The 11,381-nt window shown below is 37.3% G+C and overlaps 1 protein-coding gene across 1 annotated transcript in view; it reads right to left on the bottom strand.

The window, feature by feature from the left end:
- LOC141112208 (uncharacterized) overlaps positions 1–7,854 on the bottom strand; it is a 148,853-nt gene extending 140,999 nt beyond the window's left edge. The window contains exons 1-3 of the mRNA XM_073604803.1: positions 7,752–7,854; positions 4,832–5,093; positions 2,661–2,775 (exon numbers count right to left, since the gene is read on the bottom strand). Of these exons, the coding sequence (XP_073460904.1) occupies positions 2,661–2,775; positions 4,832–5,093; positions 7,752–7,827 (453 nt within the window). The 5' untranslated portion in view covers positions 7,828–7,854. The remainder of the gene's footprint in view (positions 1–2,660; positions 2,776–4,831; positions 5,094–7,751) is intronic.
- Positions 7,855–11,381: the final 3,527 nt, after the last annotated feature.

Here is an 11,381-nt window from a genome sequence, read left to right on the forward strand (position 1 = left end):
TGTCTGTACTGCTGTCTGTTCAACAGAAGCCAGTCTAATGGTTGGCTTCTGCCAAGCGGTCATGCTAAAAAACTAGCATTCGATCAGCACTTGCAGCCAATAGCTGCAGCACTGATCTGTGTATTCTGCCAGAAGGAGGGGGGGAATCCCCATGGTCAGAGTACAATAGAGGGAGAGATCCCTGCATCAATATTGTTTGTGTTACATAGTTACATAGTAGGTAAGGCTGAATAAAGACAATAGTCCATCCAGTTCAACCTGTGTTGGTGTACGGGTGTCAGTGTCTATAATGATGTCCCATATCTCTGTATATTGTGTTCACTAAGATGCAGGGATCTGTCAGTTTCTTTTTTGTTCAACCTGCTGGTTGAATGAAAATAAAACCTGAATGTGTATATCCAGCTTTAAAGTTTTGTTAACCCAAAACTTCATATTCCTGATATATGCCTGCTGTACCATGTACTTGTATGATAAAGTATCCTGTTCTTTTTGTATTGCTTGCTTTGTGTGACATCCCTGGTGTTCCTGCTAGTCCCCTTGATTTTTTATTAAAACTGACCACACTAAGCAGGTGAGCACAGCGTGGTCAGCTCTCTAGCTATACTGGGAACTCAGTATGCTCTCCACCAATGACCAGACTTGACACTCTCCCGCTGCACAGCCATTCACTGGGAAGCTCATAGTGTTGCTGCTTCTCCTCCCCCAAGCTCTTTTGCAGCTGAGAACAGAGGAAATGTGATCACTTATAAAAAAGGGAAAAGGGTATTTTTTAAATTTTTTTTTATATCTATACAAAAATGTTTTGCATTTCATTTCTATTTTAAACTGAATAGTTGTTTTACAAGGTGATACTTTACAATCACTTTAAGATTATAGAGCAGTTGTGTACAGGAGTACTAAAAATGATGCCATAAAGTAAAATATGGACATTCTTACCGACACTTCAACTCTTTTTATTCTTTTTATGGGCTACTAGACCATCCCTTTTAACACTTGCTTACTCTGATGATAGAAGGGGTGGGAGGAAGTAGAATTTATACTGAGATACCGTACTCTCCCCCTGTTAGTACACTGCACTTGTCCACGGAGCTCGTATGTGCATCCTTTAGCTCACCCCCCCAGGGGCCTTTTCCAACCTTTCCCATCTCTCACTCTTCATTTCCCTCCAACCTTCTTTACCCCTTACCACAGCCTTCCTCCCTTCTTTTCTGTCCAAAGAGTCCCTCTCCTCTTTTTCTCTACTTGCTACTTCTGCCTGCGGGTTTCCTCTGTTACTGGTTACCCACCCTAATGGATGTTTACTGAGGTAACATGATCTACGTGTCCTGTTTTACCAACATGAGACCCTGTAACTATAATGATGCCCTCTCCTCCATATTATGTTACTTGACTTGATTACTGCATCCTTTTCACATAGTCCTGTACTTCTTGGACCCATTAGCTATGGTTACAGGAGTTCCCACACCAAAAAAGGGCATTATTAGTTACTGGATACCCACCCTAATGGATGGTTACTGAGGTAACATCATCCACATGTCCTGTTTCACCAACGTGAGACCCTGTAACTATGGGGGTGCCCTCACCTTCATGTTATATTACTTGACTTGATCACTGTATCCTTTTCACATAGTCCTGTACCTCTTGGACCCAATAGCTATGGTCACAGGCATTCCCACACCAAAAAAGGGTATTAATAGGACTTAAAAAGTATGTCTATGTTGGGATTATGAGATTTGAGTGACAATGAGAAACTAACTGTGGTAATATGAATCTAACTTGGACTTTCAGCTACCTCCTGGCATATCAGGGGCTGTGTCCCCATTATTCAGATGTGTCATTAGGCATCCTCCTTGTTGTTTTCTGCATTGCTTCTTTGGCTGTACTTCTTGTATCTGCATTGTCACAATAAAATGTTTGTGCAAGAATTTATACTGAGATTTGAGATACTGAAAAAGAGTTATTTCCGTGCATTCCTTCTCTTCCCTGACTACTTCTATCCTGCTTTACTAAAGGAGTTAAGACTCAATAATAGTTTACTCAATAATGGTGTGAATATTTACTATCAGGTAAGCAAATAATATTAAAATCTATAATATACAAAGGAACAACCATTTTCTATGTTTTCCTGGCAACACATTTAATATCAAATAATTCTATGTAGGTATAGCTGTTGTGTGAATATTTACTTCAATTATCTAATCAAGTCAATGGCAAATTTCTGTTTCCTTTTTAAAGCTGCACGTGACTGGGTATTCAAATTGAACAGGAATTTGCTTTTCACATAATTGGATAATTGAGGTGAATATTTACACAATTTATTAAATGAAAATTCTCAGCTCCATTAGGAAAGCAACCTTTATAATGTTCACTAATTCCTACACGGGATCATCTTTCATAGTTCTCACAACTGAAGCCTGATGAATACTGAGATGTGATTGCTTGATGGGGGTTACTGACCATCAATGCTCAATGTTCTAAGTAACCGACCTTTGAATCAGCAATGCAGAAGATGTAATTCAACTGGGGTTCAAGTGGAGGTGTATTTTATAATACAATAACAAAAGATGACAGAAAATGATTGGATGTTTTACAGTGACATTCTTCCTTATAAGAGAAAGCAGAAGGCATTTTTTTTGGATTTGTACAGCAAGATTCCTCACCATGACTGCATCTTCTTTGTTCCACATGAGGGTTAAACCTGTCTTCGTATACAACTTAAAGTATGTATCCGTTTTCTGAATGAGGATCCCAAAACTGTAGTATGGTGTCTTAACACTGCAAAATACAGTAATTAGAACATATTCAGTGCAAGGTTATTTTTCTACGAATAATTTGAAAGTGTGTAAAGAATAAGCAACACAATCACATAAAACATTCCTCAATGAGCTACTTTCTAAAGATGTAAAGCTGAACTCAAATGGGTGGGGATTTTAAGTGTCTGTGTTTCTAGCTTGAAATAGGCTGTCAATGAGAAATATTCTAATTAGGGATAACATGATTATGTTGAAATTGATGTTGCAGCAAAACAGAGACTTGGTGAAATTTGGTTGAAAAAAAAATTCAACTTTTTTATTTAGAGGGTGGGGTGTTTTTATTTTTTTTTGGGGGGGGGGGGGTATAGTGTGAAGTATTCTTTGCATTTATATTTTATTTCCTTTTCTTATGTATTTTTTTGTGTACTGTCAAAGGTTTTATTACTTCTTCTTTCACTGTGTTTTTTTATTCTGTGAAATAAAAAGAAATAATGAAAAAAAAAAAAACAACATAAAGTTTGCCCTTTATATTGACTTCAACGCACTTGACAAAAATTGTGAAATTTTGCCATAATCCCGCAACTCACTAAATGTTGCAGTTATGAAAACTATGGCCCATAACCATATTGTAGTCTAAGATTCTAGTGAATCAAATTTCAGTTGTTAAAAGTAGTGAGATCTAAAAACAAATTAAAAAAAAAAGTATTTTCCAAAACTTACTTACTTGTATTCATTTTATATTCTCTAACAACCTCATTGTCTTTACATGCACATAACAGAGGAGGATTTTTAAATTTATGTTGTTTGAAAACAGCATGGTATAAGTTGGAATTCCCCTTTATTAATCCTAGTTAATTTACTATTAGGCTTGATTCACACCTATGCATTTTTTGTGCTTTTTGCATTCTGCAGATTTGCTCTACAGAACGTGTTCCATAGGAAACCATGTTAAATGGACTGTAGTGCAAATTTGTAAAATGCATAAAGCACTAAAAATGCATGGGTGTGAATCAGGCCTTACAGAAGAAATGTTATAATATAGCATAATGACCTTTGCCAAACATGGTGTGTATAACTGTACTATTGTAACAAAATATACAGAGCTAGGATGCATAGAACAAATCACCTTTCGTCATGAATTAGCTGTAGTTTCATATGATTTAACTCATAGTGAAAACTCTATTAATACTTTTATAGTCTGAACACTATTGAAAGAATAATATTTAACAACTATTTTAGTATGCAATGTTTACAAACTAGGGTTGATATCATATTTATTTTTTTCTCATTTGCCAAATATTGGGCAAGTACATCTAAGCTTACTTCTACAAAATTCAGTGCGGTTTAGTATTCAATTTCCAATCCTTTCTATAGTTATAAACATTGGCTGACTGATTTTGCAATATAGTTCACTTCAGTTCTTGAGAATGGATGATTCAGAACAAAAGGGTAGATTTCTATTTAAATGTCCAGTAATTGAAACTGCTATAAATGTTTATGACTTCTCTCAGGACTACACCTTATAGTGCTTACCATATGGTCTAGGTTACTTACAAGGCTTGGTCTATCTATTAAGGAACCTCATTTTAATTGCTTTATCTAATACACCACACCCAGGAGAACACCTTGTACAAATGTCATATCATACACTGGTCCTCACAAACAGCTCCTTTACCCAGAATGCAATTCTGCCAAGAATTATGGATATTGTTGAACAGATGATGGATTTAGAAAAGCTTAATTAGTTTTGCCAGCCCAGAGGAAGAATTACACCTGTAAGAATGATTTACGTTACAAATATTCCTGTTTTATAATAAAGTGTCATCGACTTTAGTAAAAGTAATAGCTAGCAGGAATAACAATCAATTAGATAACCAAATAATGTTCCGTTTAATTCCTTCCTTACACCTTTTCTCCTAAATCATGATTTATGTGGCCTGTCTATATAAAGACAGAGAAGTCAATTTTTTATCAAAGCAGGTACAACTTTTTAAAACTCTCACAAATCAGAAATAAAACTAATTATTATTATTACATTTAGCAAAAACAAAGATAAAATACTACAAGCATTCACTTACGCATCCCCATTCACCACTGCAAAACTGCTGTGCAGTAGAACGACGACATCTTTGATAGTAACGGTGATCTTGTTTATGAATGGGTGATCTCTGTCAGCTGACCGCTGGATGTGCACTGAGAATTCCTTATAAGCGTCCCGACAGTCTGAAGCTAAGTTGTAGCTGCATTTCCCCTGAAATTGGTAATAGTCCCCATCAAATGTCTTGAAGTGAGAGTTTCCCCATGTACTGCAGACGTAATGACCATGGTTGCGTAACCGTCCTGTTAATAGATGGTATGGGTGGTTAGAACTGCTAATAGATAAACAAAGCTTGTGAACATTCAGTTTCAGGGCAATAGAATTAGTGAAAAGTGGCCATATCATGTAACAATATCACGGTTGTGGTACCAACTGACAGCTCTTGACTGACTTATTCTGGACAAACCCTCCATACGTACGTCTATTCAGAAGATGCTAATAATGAAGGCAATATCAGCTTTTTCTTCTCTATAAAAAGTTGCACACTAAATATGTCCCTTTCACTATGTTTGGTATCATTTTATCAATTTTCTTTTAGGTACTTTTTGGAGATCTTGACAATGACAGTACTTGCTGTTTCTAGCTGACAATGCTATGTCACTGCCTTACAATTAGCAGCAGCTTTGTCAGCCTGCTGAGTCCACTCCTTCAGTTTGCCGCTGCAAGTTATCGGATAGAAATCCCAAAGGCAAACTTAATGGTCTGTACACAGCAGGCTGACAATGCTGTGCCTAATTGCAAGGCAGTGGCTTACCACAGTCAGCCAGCAACAGATAGTGCTGTTACTGGAAGGGTATCAAAAAAAGAATCCTTGCAACAGATTAACAAAAAACAATTTGCTTAAGAAACCTGTATACAGTGAGACATGATGCCAAACATACTGAAAATTTCATTTTGAGTTTTCAAACATCTAACTGCATTTTACCTTGTCTCTGTTAAAGCCTTAAAACACAAATACATTTTGTTTGACTTTTACTTATATATACAAATTGTATATTCCATAAGAGTAACTGAAACTAGTGTACATAGGCATCTTCTATAATCAATACATGCATTAACCTGGCCTCCCCTCCCCCCCATTAGGTCTATGTACAACTTACAGGAACACATAGGCTGCCATTGCAGACCTCATTATTAAAATGATGCCTGGCTGTTTCAGACATCAGTACTTCCTGTGTCACTAACTCAGAACAAGCATGCAGATTAGGACAGTCAGGATGAAGTCAGAACTACTGATACTTCTAATACTGCATATTTTTTCCAGGTCAGCGTCAGCGTCAGGTCAGAAAGTATTGAGTATCAGGCAGTGAGCGAGAAATTTCAGAAGGAGATGTCAGCAATAGAAGCCTCCATACTTCTCAGTTACCGGTTTTCTTTTAATTCCATCTATTTATATAAAGATATATGAATATATAGGACTTAGAGATTATTACCAATCAAGAGCAATTATATTTTAATGAATGAGGCATCATATCAATTTTCATGTACAGCGGTAATCCCAGAAAGAAAAAACAAGCATCCAATTTCAGTTGAAATGGAAAATGACTAGACTTGCTTAAAATATATGTAAAGCCATTTTTTTACAGTTCTGGGTAGAGTATGGGGTGGTTAGAACAATTGTGAGGTTTATTTAGCTGTCTGTGTCCCATTAGGGAGATTTCTCTTCACTTACTCTCCTGGGGACACAGCAGGAAGCAAGGCCTCATGCACAAGGCAGGTGCCAAACACCTATTTTACAGGCAGTTTACTTTTTTTTTGCCCCTAAACGCCCCTTTATGTTAGTCTATGTGTATATGCCTGAGTCAGGGCTGTTTAGGGGCAGAAATCTAAATGCACCAAAATCACATTCAGGAGAAGAGCTTTTAGGCAGAAAAAATGTCTGACATGCCTAAATGCACGTAAACGCTAGGCACATTTAGCGCTTGAACTTTTATTAGATTAAATAGTCAGAATAGGTTAATTTTCTGGCCAATGGAATAAATTAATGCATAAACGCTTGATGTGCCTCTATGTGCCAAAACGTGCCTAAACATGTTTGAAAAACTTGGCTTCAGGTGCATTTTTAACATCTGCTTTTCTCCTGTTAGGAAAAAGGCATTCAGAAAAGCCTAATGTGCATGAGGCCTAGGAGGAAATCTCTCCAAATGAGGAGAATTCTTCTCGTAGACAGTTCCCATCACTTCCTGGCCCAGTGACAATAGTCATCAAACATAACAATAAAAACCCACTAGGCACTCTAACCCTCAGTTATTCTATCCAAAACTAAGCAAAAAATGTGTTGGCTTAGCATACACTTTAACAATTCTTACTTGGTATAGAAAACCATACAAGAAAAACAATAATTCAACCAGATGCATTTTAGGACCTTTTGCTCTTTGATTTGTCTTTATGTTCATCAGATCTTAACAATAAAACATATTTCTTACATACATATCTTATTATAGCATTTTTTTGTTAGTCATATCAGCATTGTAATTGACAATTGATATTATGATCTTAAATAAAGTATTTCTCGTCTCAAATTTTTTTTTCATTTATATTATATAAATTACCAGGGTGTTAGAAGAAATCTGTGAAAATGTTTGCCTGACACCAGATGCCTATAGATCTAGATCATTGACGCATACTCACAAGTGATGTTCTACTTGTATTGCTTGTAAAAACTGAGGAATTTATGGCCAACAATATTTTAATGTCAGAAGATATAAACCTCCAGAACATCCTAAATAAAATTCTTTCAGAGTGAACATCACAACATATTCCTATGTCTATCCCAATCACTTTACATCCACAATGCCATACTTTTAATTTGTTATCACCTACCATTTTTTAAAATAATTTTCTTAGCCCATTGTAAATGATGGGCAAATAGAGGGTAGGTTAAAAAAAATGTAATGTACCTGATTTTATAGAAAAGGCGCTTGAGAGAGCCAATGCCAGCCACAGCACCACCAAGCTGGCAGTCTTAAACCCCATTGTATGCCCCCGGGGTGATGTTCCTTCAGGAATATAAGGTACAGTTACTTCTTGGTATTTATAGGATTATTTGACGTGTTGTGACCTCACACCAGGAGGGGCAGGGAAAGGTTCAATCTTTACAATCAGAGTAAACAGAATTTTTTCTTATTATATTATACTGTCTGGGAGGGATCTTCTGAGAGATGTTTATTTCTTTAACCAAGTAACTGCTGGTCAGACCTTTGATACACATCAATTTCAGAGCATGCCAATAGTTAATGCAATACCACATTTCCTATATAAGTTACATACTAAAATAAGACATTTATTTCAACCCATGTAATATACCTTTCTGTTAGAGGAAATAATACAGTCCTGTTTGACCTTGTCTTATATATGCAGTTGGTATTTTCCTTTCTTTGAACATTTGTACTTATATTTTTAAATGATCATATAACCATCGCTTCTCATTCCGCAATTCCATATAGCCCTCTGCTTTCTGTAACTCGCTATATGACTTTGTAGCACAATTTGTACTACATTTGAAAAAAGCAAATAAACATAAATGTGACCTAAAAAAAAAGATCATTTGCACTTGCTTTCACATTGCGCAAATAAGAGGCATCATTTCTTTACATAATTTGTTCTATTGCAGAAATGTCTTGTTTATGACCATTTATTATCTTCTACCCTGAATACGGTATTTAAAAAAGCTTCTACGTATATACTGTAAATATTCAACTTCCCTTTGTACAATAATCTAAACCAATATTTACACAGTTTAGTATTTATATTTCTCAGGGTGTATTATTGTTAACAATCGTTTTATGTTATGTGGGTTTTATCATTATTTCATCATATTATCATTTGTGATTTTGAATTTTTTAAAAATTGAAAAATAAATAGATTTTGATAACTAAAACAGTAAGGGAAGAATCGCCACACCAGGTTAATCTGTCTGAATCTATAACTATTACACAGATAGGTGCCGGCCCATTTCACAGCTGAAATGATCTGAAGAAAGAAGTTCTAACAGCCGCACTACTGGAACCACTCTTATTAAAAACTGTTTGTCAAACCAAATAGAATTCATCAAACAAGCTGTGGACAGTTGAAAGACCATCCAACGCATTTCACATTAAACTAGCGCTTATTCATAGCAATTCACGCTCTGATTAAGTGCTAGTTTAGCGTGAAATTTGTTATCTGGTCTTTTACCCCTCCACTGCTTGTTTAATGTATTCTGTTTGTTTTTTTTGGTCAGTTTTCAGTAACGGTTGTACCAGTAGTGCAGTTGTCCGGACTTCTTTCTTTTGATTTTGATAACGGCTGTATGTATTAAAGAGTATTATTGAAAAAATGATATAGAGACCCTGCATGAAAGATTGAAGACACACTACAGAAATTTCCTTTGTACTTTTTATCAAATTTACACCATTAACAAAATATGCGTTATTTTCAAATGATACAATTTATTTAACTCAAGTACTCAAGTACTCAAAGTACTGCAGGGTGTGCTGGGATGTTGTGTGCTATGTAGTATACGTGACTAATGAGGTGGTGTTACAAGAACGCTTCCCAGCTGTCACTGCCTTGATGGACTTGTTCCAATTTCTGTACCAGGAAAAAAAAATATTGCAAGCAAATGGAAGCATTTTGAGTACGTATGATCATATTTGAAGAGGGTTTTTGAATTGTAAATGTTTGTTACTGACTATAAGATGGGACAGCACAGTGGGGTAGTGATTAGCACCTTCATCTAACAGCAAAAGGGTCTCTGGTTTGAATCCCAACCACAACACTACCTGCCTGGAGTTTGCATATTCGTGGGTTTCTTTCAGATACTCCGGTTTTCTCCCCCACTCTAAAGACATGCTGGCAGGTTAATTGGCTCCTGTCTAAATTGGCCCTAGTATGTGTATGTATGAATGTGAGTTAGGGACCTTAGATTGTAAGCTCCATGAGGGTAAGGTCTTATGTGAATATATAATGTATATGTAAAGCACTGCATAAATTGAAGGTGCTATATAAGTACCTGAAGTAAATAAGAACCTGTGACATAAGCCTTCCATAGCTGCCATGTTACTTGAGTAACTGGATACTGGAAGGATAACCAGTGAATGACACTGAGAATTTTCACATCAAGTTGGGTTTTTTAAAGAAAGCCCAACTTTCTCCTATGCTGAAGAAAATCATGAAGTGCCAAGTGCAATTGAGCTTCTGGATCAGTTGTCAACATGGAAGGGGTATGAAAGCAGGGAGCCCTAGAAAGGTACACAGGGAAAGAGTTTAACTTGTTTCCCTATTCATCAAGGGGGTGATTTAATAATTTTCAGGTCTTACCTTATTAAAATCAATAATGAAGGATGCAGTTAAAGTCTAAGCACAACTGAAATTAACATACTAATTTAATAGTTACAATACCTTACAAGTGAGTACACCCCTCACATTTTTGTAAATATTTTATTCTATCTTTTCATATGAAAACACTAAAGAAATGACACTTTGCTACAATGTAAAGTAGTGAGTGTACAGCTTGTATAACAGTGCAAATTTTCTGTCCCCTCAAAATAACTCAACAAACAGCCATAAATGTCTAAACTGCTGGCATCAAAAGTGAGTACACCCCTAAGTGAAAATGTCCAAATTGGGTCCAATTAGCCATTTTTTCTCCCTGGTGTCATGTAAATCGTTAGTGTTACAAGATCCCAGGTGTGAATGGGGAGCAGGTATGTTAAATTTGGTGTTATCGCTCTCACTCACACAGGTCACTGGAAGTTCAACATGGCACCTCATGGCAAAGAACTCTCTGAGGATCTGAAAAGAATTGTTGCTCTACATAAAGATTGCCTAGGCTATAAGAAGACTGAAAAGACCCTGAAACCCTACAGCGATTTAAAGCGGAGTTCCACCCATATAAAGGTCAGCAGCCACAAAAAGTGTAGCTGCTGACTTTTATTAATCGGACACTCACCTGTCCCACGGCCCAGCAATGTGGGTGAACAAAGCTGCGCTCCTCTCCCCCTCCTTTCTGTGGCGCCGGCATTTTCACTGCCTGCACCCGGCTGTGGCTGAACAGCCAGGCACGCACTGCGCATTTGCGAGCCGTGCTGTGCACTATGACTGGCCGGTCATCTGGGACCTGTGACGTGTCCCAGATGATTGCTGAGAGGGAGGGGGAAGAGGTGAACTTGCTTCCGGCTCCGCAGTGCCCCAGGAGGAAGTGGGAGCTGGATCCCTCTTAAAAGGAGGGTATCCGCTCACCCCCCCGAAAATGACATGCCAAATGTGGCATGTCAGGGGGTCCCCTGCACTTAAAGTGGAAGTTCCATTTTTTGGTGGAACTCCACTTTAACAGGACAGGTTCCACTCAGAACAGGCCTCACCATGGTCGACCAAAGAAGTTGAGTGCACATGCTAAGCATCATATCCAGAGGTTGTCTTTCAGAAATAGATGCATGAGTGCTGCCAGCATTGCTGCAGAGGTTGAAGGGGAGGGGGATCAGTCTGTCAGTGCTCAGACCGTACGATGCACACTGCATCAAATAGGTCTCCATGGCTGTTGTCCCGTA

This window comes from Aquarana catesbeiana, linkage group LG11, assembly GCF_042186555.1.
Source record: "Aquarana catesbeiana isolate 2022-GZ linkage group LG11, ASM4218655v1, whole genome shotgun sequence".
Taxonomy (NCBI): Eukaryota; Metazoa; Chordata; class Amphibia; order Anura; family Ranidae; genus Aquarana; species Aquarana catesbeiana.